Here is a 20,665-nt window from a genome sequence, read left to right on the forward strand (position 1 = left end):
GAGCAAGCACTAAATGGGAAAGCATTTGGGAAACTCTGAAAGATTTAAGTATTCACTAAGTGGAGATGAAATGCCTTAGATTGTCAGCTATCACGTTTCATTTTGATTTTAAACTTTAGGGGCATCTAGGTAGTGCAGTGGATAGAGCACCAGCCTCGAAGTCAGGAGGACCTGAATTCAAATGTGGCCGCAGACTCAAGGCTTCTTAGTTGTGTGACCCTGGGCAAGTCACTTAACTCTAATTGCCGGGGAGAGGGGGAGGGAGGGAGGAGGAGAGGGGGAGAGAGAGGAAGGGAGGGAGAGGGAGGGAGAGAGGGAGAGAGGAGAGAGGAGAGATTTTAAACTTTTCCCTGAATAATTCTGACATTTAGCCAGTATTATAAAGATGGAGATCCTTTGGAGAGAAATTTATTCCCATAGTCATGTTAATGTTGGTTAACATTAATCCTTCCTCTCTCACCCCAAAGTGAATTTAGTCTAAGGTGATAGCTTAGCAATATTCCAGTATGTCCTCTGACCATCTAAACAAGCCTAAGATGAACAAAGTACAAACATGACTGCATTGTCTGGTGCTATATAAAGCCAAGGCTTTGATTTTCAGCATTTTTCTTTCTGGTGATGTGCCCCAGGTATAATAATCTCAGGTCCAGTTCAATACAATCTTTAGGAAACCAAAAAATAGCCTAAGCATCATTAAACTAACAAGAACTTTGTGAATAATAAAACAAATGTGATTTTAAAGAGTTCCTCCAAGCAGCCCTGTCATTTTATTCAGGAATCATCATACTTATCCCCATTTTGTGGATATGAAAACTGAGACCCAGAGAAGCTGAGTGATTTGTCTGTAGTCAATACAGTAAATAACTATCCATATCCAGATTTGAGCTCCCAGGTCTCCTGACACCAAGTTCATTACTTTTTCCATTGTATTACATTGCCTAAAATTGTATTGGTGGCTGAAGGTATTAGGAAAGAAAATGAGGAACCAGATTTTCCAAATAACATTTTTGCTTAGCTAATGTAAAAATTCAGTTCAAACTGTTAAATGAATTATTGGTGAAAGGCAGCTCTATTGATATAAGATAATGTGATGCTTTGGAACCTTGATAAATATCCATTCAGTTTCTTGTCTGTTCTTGCTGCTTCATCTTTTGAAGTAAGTCGGTTGATTCATTAGGCAGTGCTTTCTAACTGTATTTCTTTGCCTACAGCTCCTCAACGGAATTTTGAAATTGCCTTCAAGATGTTTGATTTAAATGGAGATGGAGAAGTAGACATGGAGGAGTTTGAACAGGCAAGTCATTCTGAAGAATCTTGTTACTGAAGTAGTTATCCCATTCCCAGCACCTTCATCAGTCAATCAGTTCATAAACATTTATTAAGCACCTACGTTGTGGCAGGCACTTGTGCTAGACATTGGAGATATGGCTGTAAAAAATACAACATTCTCTACTCTCCAAGAACTTTTGTTCCAAAGGCATACGTCTCTATTTAGGTCCAGGATACATTTGTATCAGCTATAAATAGGCACAGAATAAATATAAGGTAGTCATGGAGAGAAGTTCTAGTCACATGGGAGGATTGGGAAGGGTAGTATAGGAAGTGGTTCTTAAACTGCATCTTCCAAAAAGGAAATGAATTCATTGAAGCAGAGGGGAGGCAGAGGTTCATTCCAGGTGCAAAGGCATGGAGGTAGAAGATGAAGTATTATGTGTGAGGACCAGAGAGAAGGTCATTTTGGATGAACCACAGACTGAAGGAAGGAGAATAATGTCTAATAAAACTGGGAAGATGGGATGGAGCCAGGTTATTAATCGTTAAAAGCTAAACAAAAAGATTTATAATTTATTCTGAAAGGATTTGGAGTAGGCTGAGTAGTAAGTCACATGGCTACATCTCTACTTAAGGAAGATCATTTTGACACTATTGGAAAGAGAATGGACTGGAGTGGAGATGAGGCAGAAATCCCCATTAGGAAGATGCACTAATAGTTGGGGTCATAGATCCAGAAGGTCTGGACTAAGGCTGGGTCTGTGGGAGTGCAGGAGAGGGGAGGGCTATAAGAGGGGATGTGGAAACAAGCAGAGATTGGTAAAAGATTGAGGTGATGGAGAAGTTACACACCCAGGAAACTGGAAAAATGGTGATGGCTGCATCAGAAGCTGCTTTATTTGGAAGAAGGGTAGCTTTGAGCTCTGGCCTAGATAAATTGAGTAGGAGATGTCTCCAGGACAGCCAGTCTGAATTGTTAACTAGCCAGTCTCATCCTGGCTCCCCTCGGATGTGTTTTGACCATGAATCACATATGGAAACAGCCCTAGTTCTTAAAGAGCCAACTAGATGCTGTCACATACAATTTTTCCTGCTTTTCCTGATTTTTTTCACTCTGCCATGGGAGATAGTGAGGTGAGCATATTGCAGCTGACAAGTGTATGCTCGGCCCATATTTCTAGCATTTCCCCTTCATTCTCACTCCCCCTTTCTTACACGCAGGCTCACACAAAAAAGTTCACATTTACTGTCATCTTCATTTCTTAATACTTCCCCTTTCTCTTCTCTTATGTGAACTCCTCTGCTTCAAGCTGTGAAATTAAATTATTTTCTTAAAGGATTTCTGTAGGGGAAGGAAAACCTGACATTTTCCCAACAACTGTTGTGGGTTCCTGCCTGTGGCAGATTTATATATAATGCTTCCTCAGAAATCCAGTAGAGATGATTATATTTTCACAGTTTGGTCCTGGAGACCTAGGAGTGCAGCCACTATAACCTCCAGCAGTCAGGAACAATTTCATATAGCCTTGGGAGCCGTGGCTGCTTTCCAGAGGCTCTTGTCTCTGTCAAGAAAGATTTCAAAACAGGAAAAAAGTAGGGGGAGAATTATGCAGAAGGAAGCATTTTTCTATTCTTCCCAAAATACTTTGGGGTAAAAGAGACAAGTTTTAAATGACTTGCCCAGGGTCCCACAGCTAGGACGTGTTAGGTGTCTGAAGCCAGATTTGAACTCAGGTCTTCCTGACTTCAGGGCTGGTGCTCTATCTGCTGTACCATCAAGCTACTCCTTAGCTTTATCTTTAAAGCAGAAAAAAATGTGTAGCACAGAGACAAGGATTTCAAATTACCCAAACAGGTTTTCTGAGACTTCTGGCTCTATAGCCCTTAGCTATTATCTACCTTCACTCTGCCTTCAGTTCCATTCCACAAATATTCAGTCGGCCAATAAACATTTTAAAATGTTTATTTTTTTAATAAACTTTAAAAAGTGTCTACTATGTGCTAGACACTGTGCTAAGTGGTGGGGATATAAAAAATGGCAAAAGAGAGTCCCTGCTTTCAAAGAGCTCACAGTCTAGTGGGGGAAGACAATAAGCTGAAAGGATGGGAAAGTACCTAGTACAGGACATGATGAAGTCTAGAGGAATGCAGCTGGATGGGAAATTAAAAGATGTCTGCCTCATTCACCTTTAAAAGAATGACCTGTGAGGAGCTCTCTACTCTCCATCCTCTACCCTTTCCAGTCAAAGGAACCTGGAGTACTGAAACATGCACGAGTTTCAGGATTGGTATGATCTTTCAGGATGATGAAATTTGAAGTCAAAAAGAGTGGGGGAAGGTTTGAGGGAGGGCTGTGAAATGATGAGATGGAAGAGTGCCTACTGTGTGCTAGATACTCTGCTGTAAATACAAAAAAAAAAAAAAATCAATGACTAATTCTTGCTCTTAGAGTGCTTCCATTTTACTTAAAGAAGTTTCTTTACAGGCCTGTCCCAAGGGCATCAAATTCTTGAAGCTCAATTCTTTGGTCACTGCATCTCATTCCTTACTTTGTCTTATGTCTTTCACAATTACTTTGGGAAACATGCTATAGAGAGTGACTGATGGCATTGCCCTAGAAAAAGAAAAATTCCATCTCCCCAGCAGAGTAGACTCTTCCCATTGGGGATCATTTTATCATTTCATTCTCTTGGAACAAGAGTTATTCTGAATGTCTGTAAGGAATTCTTCAGCCCATCAACAACTTAGAGCCATTCATTTAATTAAAAATCTCCAGAGGAACTCAAAGTTTTAAAAACAAATATAAAAACTGTTTTACATGTAAACAGGGGGAAAAATATTTTTTAAAAAGATATCCAGAAATCTCCAGAGGAAAGAACAAAGATAAGTCCATTGAAAAATCAACTTGTCTTTCCCAGTGCAGATGCCCTCTTCATAGCTTTCTTAACTGGGTTGGTTTTTCGTGGTTAGCTAATTCCTATGAAAAAAATAACTTCCAAAGATTAGAACCATAAGGGAAAAATACGTAATTGTCAAATGATAAGATTCCTCCAGAGTCATAACACTGATTAAAGAGGAGGTCATTGTGCTTTCACTGAAAGATAAAGTAATTAGCACTTTGAATGTCAGGGCAGTAGCAGACAAAAGAGCTGAATTTAGATAAGGCTGGCAGGAATTGTGAAATATTTGTCTCTGACAATCCTAATTGGAAATGATATAATGACACAGATTTTATACTTTTTTACCTTTTGTAGCATGATGTTTTGTTCTTCTAAATTATTTCCAAAGTTGCAAATAATACTTTCCACAAAGTAACTACAGAAGTGTAAAGTGTGCTTTTGAAGCTAGCAGTGCCCTCAGCAATGATTTTGTACATGAAATCATTATTATTGATCATTCATCAAAGTAACTGACTATTTTCCAAACATATGCCACTCAATGAAGAAAAATATCAGTTCATGCAAGACAGCACATTGTTTATTGATTCACCATTTGTTAAGCATTTATTAAGCATTAGTGACATACAAATGAACTAAGCTTGGTTCTGAAAGAAATCCAAAGATAAGTATGATATCGTCCCTGCCTTCCAAAAGTTTGTTCCCGAGTGGGGGCAGTAAGGTGTATATGCAGGTGGAGATACACTTTAGTAGTTCCAAAAATCTGTTATTTCCTTTCATAAGTTACTGGGGCCAAAAGACTTCTTGCCTTAGAACCAGGCTTGTCATCGCTGAACTTCCCAGAGTTTACTCTGGCCCTTTGTCAGCAGTACCTTGGTGGGCCTCTGCACGAATCCTTTCCAGCTTAGTAGAGTGTTCCAGAGCTTATATTCTGCTGGTTAAGCAGAATTCTCTTTGCAGGTAGGTGCCAAGGAGTCTGATGAAGGCCATCTGTAGCTGGGAAAATCTGGAAAGGCTTTATGGGAGAGGAGGAAGAGACAAGAGACAGAGAAGAAGCACTTTCTGGCACGTTAATGTTAACAAAGGTGTTAAAGTCCCTCATCTCATCTCATCCTTTAAGCACAGGGAGGTGTAAATGGGCAAAGGTGGTTAAGGGCGGCTGTGAGGATGTGCTGAACAGCAGTTTGTCTACCTGCAGGAGGGGGAAATAACGTGAAAGAAAGTTAAGTTGCAGTCAGATAATGGACTCCAATCTCCTAGGCTGAGGAGATTGGACTGGACTTTGGACTTGTTGAGCAATATCAGATTGCCCTTCAGGATGAGGTGACCCAGTCTGAAAGAAGGGATCACATCAGGGAGGTGAATGCATCCGTTATGGGAAAAATCAGGGGCTATGTCTAAAAGGGGCCCTTTGGGAGCCGACTGTGATGGTCAAGGCAAGGGGAGCCATGCTTAGAACCAGCATGGTTCAGGGTGAAGAGGCAGAGAGGGGAAACCTCCGCTGTACTGAATTCTCCTGTTGGGCTTGGGCAGTGCCACGAGAATATGTGGTAGACCTAGACACAGGGAGAGAGAGAGGCCAAAGGAGAGCCTCGGAAATCTTTCAAATTACCAATCACTCAGTGGCTCGTGGGCCAGAGGGCCTCACCTTATCCTTAGCTGGATTTTTTGGTTTCAGGACTTATATACTATTGCTTCAGCTTTTTGCTGACATGTTGAAATTCAAGTGAAGTCCCATCACTATAAAAGGGAATACCAACTTCAGAGAAATACCCTTTTAATACCCTATTGAAAACTCTAAATAAGATTAATTTTTTATCCCAAAAAGTTTTGGAATAACACATGTAAAAACTTGTAGAAAGAAAAGCAGTGTGTAAGTATATAAAATGCTTTGTGTTTGAAGGTCTCTTATATTGGGCTATTATTTTTCCCTTTTTTATTTTGTACCCATAGAATATAAATTCATAGACTAGTTTGAAAGTGCAGTTAATTTTCAAATATTAACCTCCTTTCAAAGGTATTGTAGTGGGATAGAGGGGAGGAAATGGCAGTTATTATTGGCAAGAAATTGTGGTGTAAAAAAATCCCCAAAATATCTAAACAAAGAGTTTTGCTTTAGACTTTTAGGAATTCAAGAGATCTTAACATTTTTGTTTGATTTCCCAGTTAAATAATCTGTTTTCTTTTCTGATGTAGTTTTATTTTTCCTAAGTATATGATGATTCCTTTTAGGAATCATCTGTATGAATGAGGAACAGCATATATTTGTCATTAGACACCTGCAAAGTTAAAATGATATAAAGCAAAGTCACAGCTAATATTAATCTTTTATCCTTTTCCCCCTAAATCTCTTTGATCACATGCAGAGAGCCAAAAGATATTAATCATCTACTTTATGATTTACTGACTAGAATAAATCTGATTAATTACCCATCCATGTTTTGTAAATAAAAAACTATAATAAAACAAAAGAATAAATCTGATTTTTGTCAGTGACAGGGAGCCATTTTCCCAACTCAGTTTCTAAGCTGATCATGAAACAATAAATTCACATGAAAATAAAGAAAACTTCATGTCAAATTGTAATTGTTAAGACATCTATGGTCTTATCAAACTAAAAAGTACCAATTGTGTAAAAGAGAAAAAAGAAACTGACTTTTGCTCCAAAGATGTTTTCTTCTATCCTTGAGGATATTTGACCATTAAGAGAGGTGCAAGCTTTTTTTTTTTTTTTTTTTTATTTAATAGCCTTTTATTTACAGGATATATACATGGGTAACTTTACAGCATTAACAATTGCCAAACCTCTTGTTCCAATTTTTCACCTCTTACCCCCCCACCCCCTCCCCTAGATGGCAGGATGACCAGTAGATGTTAAATATATTAAAATATAAATTAGATACACAATAAGTATACATGACCAAAACGTTATTTTGCTGTACAAAAAGAAACAGATTCTGAAATATTGTACAATTAGCTTGTGAAGGAAATAAAAAATGGTGCAAGCTTTTTAAAGTGAGACTAGACAAGAGAATAAACCAAGTGATCCAATTCTGTTTCATCTTTTTTTATGAAAACAATTAAAATGATGAAGCTATCACACTTTAAATATCATCTAAATATTCTTCAAGGTTGAGAATTATTATTAGCTTATTTGCAATTGACATTTATATAGTGCTTTATGGGGCAGCCATGTGACCGAGGAAATAGAGCACCAGGCCAGGAGTCAGAGAGATGTGAGTTTAAATCTAGCCTCAGTCACTTACAATCTGTGTGACTCTGGGCAAATCATTTCACCTTTGTTCACCTGAGTTCCTCATCTGTAAATTGGGTGTACACTGGAGAAGGAATTGACAGACCATTCCTGTATCTCTGCCAAGGAAACTTCATGGACTTTCTGTAAGGTCAGGCAGAATCAGACATGACTAAGCAACAACATATATTGCTTTATAGATTATAAAACATTTTATATGCATTAAATCAATTGGCCCTGACAATAGTCCTTTCAGGTAGGTAGTACAGATATTATTATCCCCATTTTATAGATGAGGAAATTGAGGCACAAAGGGGTTAAGCATTTTGCACCTGTAGTGATTGTCAGATTCAGGATTTGAAACCAGATCCTCTGCTTCAAATCCAGGATTCTTTCTGCCATATCACTGTTCTTGAAAGATAAAGGTTTCCCAACTCTTGAGTCCAAACTCTAAGGAAATGAAGTCAAAAATAATCTTAATTTGAAGTTCTTTATAACCATAAATAATTTTCTTTTACAGGATAAAGGTCATATTCTTTAAAGGTCACAAAACTTAAATAATTACCAACTAATACTTTTTATGAATAGATTTTAATCCTTGACTGCCTTCCCCTGCTACCTATTATTATCTTCTATGCCAATCCCTTTTGTCATCACTTATAAGCTTAGGGAATGACAACTAATTTAAGCACTCAATCTGTCATTAAAAAAAATATATGTCATTTTCTTTATCCACATAAATTTTTTTATTATTTAAGTCACTGGTTTGTATAATTGAGAAGATATATATTTATAAATAATAATAATGTTAGATTTGAATTAAAGTTCTTTGTATACATGCAGTACAGTTTGGTGTTATGTAGCATAGTATGATAGAAGGAACACTAACTGGAGATGGAGACCTGGATGCAGGCCCTCATTCTGAGGTTTACTATCTTTGAGACTTTGGGGAAATTATTTGTCTTTCTGAGTCTTGGTCCCTCATTTGAAAAATGAAGACAATGGGATTTAGAGCTGGAAGGGATCTTAAAATTTTAATTCTCTAATCCAATCTAGTCAATTTACAAAGAAGAATAATTATACTATCTATATCAGAGATTTTGTGAGGATCAAATAAGATCACATATATAGCTCTTTGTAAACCTTAAAGTGTATTTGAATGTTATAAATAACTTTGATCTCTTTTTGCCCTGGGACCTACTGTTGGCCAATCAATGAAAGCCAGAGTCTTTTGGGTTTAAGACCTGAAAAGTAAGAAAAGACTAACTAAAAGGTTCAACAACTACTTTCCAGAGGAAGTAAGGGTTGAACTGAGTCTTCTGTGAACTGAAGGATTCAGAGAAGCAGAAGGGAGGAGGGAGGAACTTCCAGGCATGGGGCTGACCCATGTGAAGGCATGGAATAGGAAGATGGAATAGTGGCTTGGAAGAACAGCTGGGAGGCCAATTTGGGTAGAATGCAATGTGCATAAAAGGAAGTCATATGAAATAAATATGGAAAGATTAAGTCACAGCCAGATTGTGGAGGGCTTTAAATGCTAAGAATTTAAATCAAATGAAATAATATTTATAAAGCATTTAGCACAGTGCCTGGCACATTGAAGGTGCTTTAAAAAAAAAAAAAAAAAAAAGCTTGTTCTTTTCCCTTTTCTGTAAGCTAAGTTGACAATTTATCTCAGAAGGAAAAAAAAGGATGCACTAGAAAATTGAGGGGTAGACATTTATCTCCTGTCTTCCATTCCTGTCAGTGATGTCTTAAGACCTTTGCAGTATTAATTATAGTCTTTTCACCACTACAAACCTTTTTTTTTTTTTAACCCAGGTCAGACTCCCAACATTATGAGTCGATTATTTTGGGTCTATATAAAATATTGGTGACAATTAAAAAACAAAAAAACTTCCACAAAAACATGGTTTCTACCTCTGTTTGGATTGAGTTAAAACAAAACATATCTTTCCCTAACCTTTCATTTCATTACAAATACTGAAGTGATATTTTTCAGACTGGCATTGTAAAAATTATCATCCAGGGCAATGGCTGCAGTTTATCATGATCATTTTGACCCTTTGCAATGTCAATTATTCTGTTTCCTATCTGGTAGTCTAATTGAAGAGCTACCGTTTGAAGGAACCAAGAATATCATGTTTAAAGCAATCCCAGACTTTCCCCCTAAGAATAAAAAATTTAAAAGCCCCTTAATTACTTGCTTAGGTTAAAGATTAATTGTTGCAAGTAGCTGTGTCCTCTCTCCAAGTGCTTGACTTAGAAGCTCCCTTCATGATTGGACTGGTTCTCCTTTCTCCTAGGAGAATTCTAAAGCACTAGCTTCATTTATCATTCCGAACAAATGTCCTGGTCACCTAGAGATTTAAAGCATTTGGCTGGAGCTGTTTCTTTTCCCTATGAAAACAGGACAAGCCATGAATCCAGGAGTGAAAGGTTTATTGACATTTCTGAAATTCTTGAAATAAGATGTTCCTTGGAGGATAATGGTCTCTTCCCTGGTCTACATCACTTGCCAAGGAAATTAGGAACTTTAAAAAGAATACTCCTTTCTGAAGAGAACTTTTCTAGGGTCATCCCAGTTACCTCTATTACTCTAATGATTTGCTGTTTCTCTTTCTGAACTCTTAGGTTCAGAGCATCATTCGCTCCCAAACCAGCATGGGTATGCGCCACAGAGATCGTTCCACCACTGGTAACACCCTCAAGCCTGGCTTGTGTTCTGCCCTAACAACCTACTTTTTTGGAGCTGATCTCAAAGGGAAGCTGACCATCAAGAACTTCCTAGAGTTTCAGCGTAAACTTCAGCATGATGTCCTGAGGTTAGAGGTGAGTATCTGCTTACTTTGGGGGAATTGTGACAATAACCTGTAGGTAAGGAGTAGAGTCGGCTGGACTTCAAAGTTTTGAGAGAGAGAAAGCATATATACTCGAATACTCCATGTCTAAGAGCTGATTAAAATTCATTAGCAATAGATCACCTAGCAATGTGTAGAAAATACCATGTTCTGGAAAATGCTTTGAAATCTGATGGAACGTAAAGGGACAAGGAAAGGCCAAGGAATGAAAATTGTAGCTATTTCTGCTAAATCACCAGATTGCTAGGTAAAATAAAATTTAAAATCTAAGGGAGGTATTTGAAAGGTCCTTGCTGTACATTTCTTGTATGAAAATGACAGGAAGCAATGGGGGATGTAGGGAGAAGATACACACAGAATAGATGGAACCTTTTGTGTGTCAAGTCTGCTCAAGGCTTAAAACAGAAAGATGCACAGGAGCCGATGTTTTGGAGAGAGCTCTTTATGACTACTTTTGATCCCAAGAAATTATTCAGAGAAAGGGAAGATGCCTTGACTTTTCTCTTTCTGCGTCGACTTCATGATGACATGTTTAATGACTGATCATCATTGGGTTCTGAAGTGATGGGCCCCCACAGAACGGAGGGGGCAATGCACATTGTTCCTCTAAAATTGTTCACTTCATTTTTTAAATTAGCAGTGATGGGAGGAGGGAAGAAACTCATAACACTTCACTGTGTGTTACTTTGGTACCAAATAAAATTGAAAAGATCAGTCACTGACGGAGAGAAGTAAAAGTGTGGGTAATTGGGAGAACTTGATTCCTTTTCTCCCCCCTCCTCCCATCCCATGCAAGCTCAGCACATTGTCTAGCAATGAGAGGTACTTCATAAATGCTTGTTGGTGGTGATTACCAGTGCAAAAAATAATTATACTTCACTTTGGGATATATTTATGATTGTGAATATGGATATGCTTTGAAGTTCACAGGGTTCACTTGAGAAATTGAAGAAACATTATTGACATATGACTATAAGTAGAGCTGAAAGATTGACATCTTCATGCTAGCCTCTTTTATGCAACATTCAAGCAAACATTTTAACATTTCCCATGTGTTACGTGTCCCTCTGCCTTCTGTGACATACTGTAAAGAGTAGTTCAGGTAATCTGCCAAATGCAAGGGCCTCTCCCACCACAAAGAAAGTACTTCTCTCCAAGTGTTTCCCTGCTACATGGGACATAATAAATGGTGAGGTGAACAAGGAGAGGTTTTCAGCAGAACCTAAGACAGAAATGGTTTTCTGGCAAAATTAAGGTTGCTGAGAAAACCATTGTAGCAGATTGTTTCATTTCATTTCCAGACTTTTCTGTAACTATTGATGTTTTATAGAGTACAAGCAGTGAAGCAAAATAGTGTGATTGCTATCACTTAACTTGAAATAAAATTTTTCTGTATAAATAAAAAAATCACATTATAGATTATGGAGTTCACTCAAGAAAAATATAAAGACAAAGACTGTGAAAATTACTCATTTGGGAATCCTAGTATTTATTTCTAAACTAATTAAAGATTTAGGTAATTTATAACGTCAGAAATAATTGAATCTCAGTTTAGTACCATTTATTTGCTCTATTACTCAGAAAACTTAGCTGTGAAGTTGAGTGGGGTTTTTTATCTTTGTATATCCCACAGTGGATTAAGCATTCAATAAGTATTTGTTTGATTGAATTGAATTGACTTTTATTGTACAAGTAGCTAGTTTGATATTGAGTACAATTACAGTATGCTAAGTGCACTGCATAGGAAGGAGTGTACAGAAAGGCCTCTCCTACGTGTTTAGAGAAGTTGTGTATTTCACGGATATTTTAGCAAGAGCCAGAGAAGGAGGGGCTAACTTTCACCCAAGTTTTTTTCAGAGAAGTTGGCAAGTAAAGAGATTTTGGACAGGTGCATTGTTTGCAAGGTTGAATGACACACTTTGACTACTTGTGATAGTGGGTGACATGATGCCAGTGAGGAGTCAAGGGTGACACAAGGTTGCTGATTGAGAGCCCAATGTGCCTTCCTTGGACAGTGGGAGAAGTGGACTTGGAGAGTGGGAGAAAGGGAACAGTTGGGGAGAAAAGAAAATGAGTCCTTTAGACATGTTGAGTTTAAGATGCTTATGAGGACTCTGGCCCGAGGTGTGCAAAAGGCAGTTAGTGATGAAAGACTGCTGCTCAAAGAGAGAGAGCAGCTGGAGTAGTTGGGGGAGTCACTGAGTTCATGAGACCCGAGGAGCTCATCAAGTGAGAAGACATAGAGGAAAAGGGGAAGAGGAGCCTTGGGGACACCGTGTGAGGGGTTTGACATGGATGAAGAACTATCAGAGGGGAGTGAGAAAACAATACAATGGCCCTGAGACAGAAATGGACACTCACGGGGGGGTGGGGGAGCATAGCAAGTAGGCTTGTAGGGAGGCCACTGTGTGCAGGGGAAGTCACAGATAAAAAGACTGGAAAGAAAGGAATGGGTCAGGCTGTAAAGACCTTTAAATGGAAAACAAAGGCATTTATGCTTGCTCCTAGAAGTAATAGGGAATCTTTGGAGTCTGATCGAGTAGGCCAGTTATGGGAGGTGTTGGGAGAGAGGGCTTGCGTGGGAAGATCTTCACTTTAGGATGATCACTTTGAAAGCTCTGTGAAGGGTGGATTGGAGCAGTGAAAGACCAGAAGTCCTGAATTGGGGTGGCAGGTCTCAGAGTGGCAAAAAGAGAATGTGTAAGAAAAATGTTATTGATCCTTCCAGCTCTGAAAGTCTATGGTTCTTTGAATCTTGGAACCATTAACAAGATGGTATCTAGTGTTTAAGATTTGAGAACATTTGGCTTACACACTATATTGGGAAGGATGCCAGCCCCAAACTGGATAGAATGCCAATGAGATAGAAAAATCATATTTCTCGAAAAAAAAGTAATTTTTCAAAATTAAACTAAAAGATGTTAAAGGGAAACTTTTCCTTTACAATGTTTAGAGCCTTCAGTAAAGTGGTAGATATACAATAGGCATTAAATAAATGAATGTTGGATGAATAAATTAAAGATCTGGGGACTCACATTGACAAAATCATGGAACAGTTGAAACTGAAAAAATTTATAGAGTTCCCAGGTTGTTAAAACATCTGGAAAGAAATAGTAATTTCTTTAAAGATAATCTTTCTTTTCAAAGTTTTAGCAATTTCTTCCCCCATTGGGTATGAAATATGATGTTATCATCCTAGCCAGAAGGAAAAAGGAAGTGGATAGTACCATAACTCTCTTGTGAGTCAGAGACTTCCATAATTCTTACCTACTCCATCCTAGTTTTGTTTCATTGCTTAATTATACACTTTTATTCCATTGTGAAGTCTCATCTTTCTTTCTTTCCATCCCTTCCAAATATAATAACTTTGAGATTGAATATAGATACTCTGACTTAATAGAAAGAGTATTGGAATCAGACTCAGGTTGGGATTTAAACACCAACTCCAGTCATTTCTTAGCTCTGTGACCCCTTTGAGCAGTTCTGGATAAAAATCTGTGGACTCCTTGAAAGGATGTTTTTAAGTGTATAAAATGAAATACATAGATTTACAAAGAAAACCAATTATATTGAAATGCAGTTATAAAAATATTTTTAAGTTTACAGATCCCACCCAGTTTTTAGCAAGAATTTAACAGTTCCTGCCTTAATATTTCTGTCTCTTCCAGATGTTAGGATTTTATAATTTTTCTCAAAATCAGGTTACTTTTTCTGACTTTGTGAAAGAAGCTTGTTTTAGATTCATTCTCTGCATTTCAGTGACAGAAAATCTCAAATGGCTTGACTGTTGTCCTTGTTTGTTTTTCACAGTGGACAGGGCAGTCCCTATCCCTGCCTTCTCTCTGCAGAGTCCACAAACTCTGGGTGTTGATTATTGAATGTCACTATATAATTTGGTTTTCCTAACTGTTTTTTTTTCCTTCTTTTTCTACTTTGTTACAAGAGATAGCTCTCTCGGTAGGGAATGAGAATGATGGTTTCAGAACTAAAAGTGATATAAAATCAAAACATCAAAATAAAAGATCCAGCTTCACAAATTAGTAGGTCTGTGACCCTAAGCAAATCACTTAATTTCTGACTATCTCAGTTTTCTCCTTTGTAAAATGATGATAGGAATAGTACTTACCTCCCAGGATGGCTATGTGGATCAAATGAGAGAATATTTGTCAAGCATATAGCACAGTGCCTGGCATATGAAAAAATGTTTAATAAATATTCCATTTTCCCTTCCCAAACCTCTCCTGATCTTAAGTCTAGAAGTCTGTCCACTGCACCATGTGAATATGAAAGAGACTCCATTTTACTGGATAAGTTAGGCCTTCTTTGCTTAGAGATATTGGGGTGATTGTCTCAGGGATGCCTAAGCTATTTGAGAAATTCAGCTATATAATTTCAAAGATTTCATCCACAGCCAGTCTTTATGTTCTCTGTATTTCGTTTTCCTTCATAGCTTCTTTCTAAACTAGGAAAAGGGCAAGGAAAATCCCATTAGGCAATAAAGAAAATTTTACACAAAAAAGAGAAGGAACTTGGCAAAGATTAGTCAGTGATGGAGTCTGAGCTAGTGCTTCTAGTCTATTAGTGTTCACTAAGAAGTGATTCATAAAGCACCAGCCAGATTTTAGAGATAGCTTCTGGCCTTCAGAATGTTGAAACTGCAACACATTTAGGACTATGGAATTTAAAAGTGGAAAGGATCGTAGACCTTCTCTAGTCCAGCCTCCTAATTTTAGAGATTAGGAAACTGAGGCCCAGAGAAGCGTGATGACATGCCTGAGGCACCCCACATAATAAGAAGTTACAGCCAAGATTCAGATTCATAACCTTTATCTAATAAACCTCATTTTCAAATAAGTTTCATTAAGTTGTGGTTCCCTGTTGACAATAGTGGGTGCCCAGTAAGTGATCATTGATTGGAATTGAGTGATGTCTAGATTCTTGTCAGGCTTGGTTGATTGAATTCTGTCCTTCTTAAAGAAAATAGATAGATCAACTTCAAGATATATAGACAATTTTTAAAATATACTTTGAAGTTATTAAAAATTCAATTCAAGGCTAGGAAAAATCATTGAGTGAAGTTCCTCAGAGACTTATGCTAATTCTAGTTAGTGTATTTATTGATTTCTTGGAGGCCAAAGTAAGGAAGACATAAGGCAATGCTGAAAGATCCTAGAAGACAGCCTTCTTTTTTATTTTAGTAAACCTAGGGCAAGAGGAGAGGAGAAATTGTAGAAGTGGCCTTTAAAAAAAAACAGCATTATAGAAACAATTGGAAACCTGTTTATGGCAGAAGGAAAAAGAGACTTTTCAGAATATGCACTCTGAGAACTTGTGTAGTCATCCCAAAAAAGGATCTGAGCTAATAGGGTTGGGTTTCAGAAGTGTAACTTTTTTTGTAGATTTATAGGAGTCGGGCAACATAGCCATTTCCTAATGAATAAGTATTCAAGAGATATGAGCATATAGCTCTCAAAAGAAGAATTGCAAACTATAGCCAAAAGATTTCTTCAAATCATAATTAATGAAAAAATAAAAATTCTGAGGTTTCATGTCATTCCCAACAATTTGATAAAGATGGAAATAATTGGAGGCTCTAGAAAGACAATCCCACTAATATTCTATTCATATAGCTGTGAATTAGTCCAACCATTCTGGAAAGAACTTTTAAATTCTGCTTTTAAAATGACTATAAAATATTTGTATCTTTGATCTAGAGGTCTAGCTGCTAGGGTTATTCCCCCAAGAAAGCCAAAGACAGAAAGGAGGTTACCATATACACCATCATATTTATAAGTCTACTTTCTGGGGGATCAAAGAACTTTAAACAGAATAGGTGCCTGTCAGTTGGGGAATGATTAAAAACACTGTCATACATGAAAATAATGAAATCTTATTGCACTATAAAAATACTAAGTATTAAAAATTTAGAAAAGTCAGTAATTCAGTCAACAAATATTTTATAAAGTACCTACTATGTGCTAGACACTGAGCATAGGAAGACATATGAACTGATGCAAAGAGTAGTAAACAGAAATAGGAAAGTAATACACATGACTACAATAGATAGAAAGAGTACACACACAAAAATGAAACTTATAAGCAAGTTTGGCTCTCAAAAGGAGTTGATAAAATTCTTATCCCTGCCTTCTCTCTGCAGAGTCCACAAACTCTGGATGTTGATTATTGAATGTCACTATATAATTTGGTTTTCCTAAACTGTTTTTTTTCCCTTCTTTTTTTACTTTGTTGCAAGAGATAGCTTTCTCAGTAGGGAATGAGAATGATGGTTTCAGAACTAAAAGTGATATAAAATCAAAATATCAAAATAAAAATTTTTAAAGAAAATAATAATCATCCTTTAATTTTTAAAAAGTAACTTTGCTATGTAACATGATTTGGGATTTTTTTCTGGTGTTTCTTTCTTTTTAAAAAAAGAAAACAAATTAGATGATTCAGAAAATGGCAGAAATAACAGTCTTTTCCCCCAATTTTCATGGAAAAAAGTTAAAAGACAAGTGGACATGTTGATTTAGCAGAAAAGGGAAAAGGGAGACATAACTTCCTGCAAGTCTATAATTGCATGTTATAAAGAAGAACTGAGCAGTCATCCCCAATGGTAAAGAGGTAAAGAAAGGAGGGAAAAGTGGGGGAAAAAATTTTGTAACATCAAGTCTTATAAAAGTAAATGTTGAAAACTATCTTTACACATGCAATTGGAAAAATAAAATATTGTTGAAGTAAAATCAGTCAATAAGAAATATAAGCTTTAAGCTGCAATGAGGGAATAGTTTAAGAAAAAAATTAAGCCATTAAAGGATCTAGGTTAATAAAATATCAAGGGAAATTCTAGAGTCTTCTATGCTGGCAATATTCAAGATGAAATCTCTACACCCCTCTTTGTGGGGTTTCTAAATAGAATTAAATTGGTGTTGCTCTGATACAAAAGAACTCTAGGTATTAGATAGAGCCTAATCTCCCTTCCAGCCTAAATGCTGATGGAAGGGTAGACAGAGATGCTCCTTCCCCCCAAAAAGCCACTTAATAATATACATGTTAACAATTATTATTGTATCAGAAGACTCCTGGCAAAGTATATTTCTTTTACTTTAATTTTCCAGGGTCTTCTCTGGGAAAGTAAAATTATGGAAAGTGGGTCAATTATGTAAACACATGAGAGTTAAGCCCTGCTTTAACATAAAGCCACAGAAGAAATTATCAGTAACCAAAAATTGTTGAGAAAATTGGAAAATAGTATGGCATAAGCCATATATATAGGCATAAACCAGCATAAAACAACATCTCACACCCTATAACAAGATAAGGTTGAAGTGGGTTCATGAATTAGACATAAAGAATGAAACTAATAAACAAATCAGGAAAGAAAGGGGATAGTCTACCTGTCAGATCTTTGGAGAAGGGAGGAATTTATGACCAAAGAAGAAATAGAGAACATTACAAAATGCAAAATGGATCATTTTGATTGCAGTAAATTAAAAAGATTTTGCACAAACCAATGCAGCCAAGATTAGAAAGGAAAGTAGTAAACTGGGAAACAATTTTTACAGCCAATGTCTCATTTCTAAAATATATAGAGAAATGAGTCAAGTTTATAAGAATACAAGTCATTCCTCAACTGATAAATGATCAAAGGATATGAACAGACAATTTTCAGATGAAGAAATTAAAGCTCTTTATAGTCATATGAAAAGATACTCCCAATCACTATTGATTAGAGAAATGCAAATTAAAACAACTTTGAGGTATTACCTCACACCTATCAGATTGGCTAAGATGACAAGAAAAGATAATAAATGTGAGAGGGATGTAAGAAAAGTGGGACACTAATACATTGTTGGTGGAGTTGTGATCTGATCCAACTATTGTAGAGAGCAATTTGGAACTATGTCTAAAGGGCTATCAGACTGTATACCCTTGGAGCCAGCAGTGTCTCTACTGGGTCTGTATCTCAAGGAGGGGAAAGGACCCACATGTACAAAAATGTTTGTAACAGCTCTTTTTTGTGGTAGCAAAGAATTGGAAATTGATTGGATGCCTATCACTGGGGGAATGACCAAATAAGTTAGTATTTATGAATGTAATGAAATAATTATTGTTTTATAAAAAATTATGAGGAGGCTGACTTCAGAAAAGAATAGAAAGACGATGTGAACTGATGCCAAGTGAACTGAACAGAACCAGAAGACCATTGTACACAATATAGTAAGATTATGTGATGATCAACTACGATAGACTTAGCTCTTCTCAGCAATATTATGATCCAAGACAATCTGATAGACTTGAGATAGAAAATGCCATTCTCATCCAGAGAGAGAATTATAGAGATTAACTATGGATTGAAGCATACTATTTTCACTTTTTTTTGTTTGATTTTGTGTGTGGTTTTTCCCTTTCTGATTTTTCTTAAACAGCGTGACTAATATGAAAACATGTTTAAAATGATTACACATGGATAATTATATCAGATTCCTTGCTGATTTGGGGAGGGAAGAGGTAAAGAAGGGAGTGGAGAAAAAAAATTTTATAACATCAAGTCTTACAAAAGTGAATATTGAAAACTATCTTTACATGAAATTGGAAAAATAAAATATTATTGAAGTAAAAGAAAGAAATTATCAGGAATTTGGCAGCTATGAGACATCCATTGAGCAGTAATAAATGCAGTCTTCTTTCCTCTCATGTTTTCACTTTCCAGAAAAAGCTTTAATGGGCTGATTTGACAGATGTTGTCTCTTCTAAGTCCCAACATCAAGATATTTACAGCTTTACTAAGTAACTACATGGAAGTTTAAGAAATATAAAAATACCCAGACTTGGAAGGTTGATGAATAATATATCTGGTTAAATTAATAAAATATTTTGAATTGGTTTTTTCTATTAAGTGCAGAAGAAAGCATCTATAAGTATTCATTTTATTCTCTCAAATATTTGATGAAAGTCATTAAGTGTAATACTCCTTTTTAGAGGACAAGAATGATCTATGTGGCAAAATACTATTATGAGTTGGTAATGGCACCAGAACTAGAAGCCTGTCATCCTCAGGTCTAATCTTCTCTAATAAGTCCCCCCTGCTTTGTAGACAGTGTAATAATTCTATTGCAACAACTAGTAATTCAACAAACCAATTTTGCAGTGTCAGTTTTATACAGGGCACCACCATGCCTAAGCACTGAGAATTCAAAGCAATAAATAATCTAAGCAAACTTGCTTTTTTGTGGTTCCTTATGTGGGACATTCTACCTCCCATCACTCATTTTTGGATACAGCCCAGTTTCCGTGCCTGCAGTTCATACTTCCATTTTCTTACTTTTTTTCAAGACTACTCCAAGCATAGCCTTCTAAATGAAGCATTTACTAAACCCTACAAGTGCTAGTGCCTTCTCTGCTTTCCTAAACTACATTGTTGGAACTTGTATTTGTTTTGTAGAAGTAGATTATTATGATCCTCATATTATGGCTTCCTACTTGTGCTTTTTTCACCCTGCATCAGTTCACAAGGCTTCCTAGGTTTTTCTAAGTTTTCCAGATTCGTTATTCTTTATAGTTCGGTAATATTCCTTTACATTCATGTGCTGCAATTTGTTTAACCATCCACCAAACCTGCATAGTGGATAGAGCATTAGACTTAGAATCAAGAAATTCTGAGTTTTAATCTTGGTCCAGACATTGCACAGCTGTATGACCCTAGGCAAGTCACTTAAATTTTTTTTTTTTTTTTGCTTCATAGATAATAATAAGACCTATTTCACGCATCTCTTTGTTGTGAGAATTTATTGTTGTGAGATACAACCAAAATAATATATGTAAAGAACTTTGCAGATATTCAAAATGTATATGAACATTAACCATTATTATTTCCTTTCATTTCTTTGTTACCATAAAAGTATTGCTATAAATATTTTTGTATACATATGAGCATTCCCTCTGTCAATGATATCTTGGAGTATGTACCTAATAATACAATCACTGGGTCAAAGAATGTGGACAATTTAATGACTTTTTTAGTATCATTCCAAATTGTTTTTCAGAGAAGTTAAACCAATTCATAGCACTACCAATAATGTATGAATGTGCCTACATTTTCATATCCCCTCAACTTTACTCTTCATCTTTTGTCCTCTTTTTCAATCTGATAAAAGGTGACACCTTAAGAATTGAATTAATTTGTATTTCTCTCATTGATAATTTCATATGGCTGTTGATAGGTTACATTTCTTTTTTTTTTTTTTTTGATACTATCTGTTCATATCCTTTGATCACAAATCTATTGAGGAGTGACTATTGTTCCTTATATATTTGTATCATTTCTCTATATGTCTTAGATTTCAATCAATCAAGTTTTTATGAAGCACTTACTATATACC

At 36.4% G+C, this 20,665-nt stretch overlaps 1 protein-coding gene across 4 annotated transcripts in view; it reads left to right on the forward strand.

Annotated features, from left to right (window-relative positions):
- MICU1 (mitochondrial calcium uptake 1) overlaps nucleotides 1–20,665 on the forward strand; it is a 214,712-nt gene that overhangs the window by 116,780 nt on the left and 77,267 nt on the right. For all 4 annotated transcript variants that reach the window (XM_031956529.1, XM_031956531.1, XM_031956532.1 and 1 more), the window contains 2 exons: nucleotides 1,212–1,294; nucleotides 10,057–10,254. In XM_031956529.1, the coding sequence (XP_031812389.1) occupies nucleotides 1,212–1,294; nucleotides 10,057–10,254 (281 nt within the window). The remainder of the gene's footprint in view (nucleotides 1–1,211; nucleotides 1,295–10,056; nucleotides 10,255–20,665) is intronic.

Source organism: Sarcophilus harrisii, chromosome 2 (genome assembly GCF_902635505.1).
Source record: "Sarcophilus harrisii chromosome 2, mSarHar1.11, whole genome shotgun sequence".
NCBI classification, from domain to species: Eukaryota; Metazoa; Chordata; class Mammalia; order Dasyuromorphia; family Dasyuridae; genus Sarcophilus; species Sarcophilus harrisii.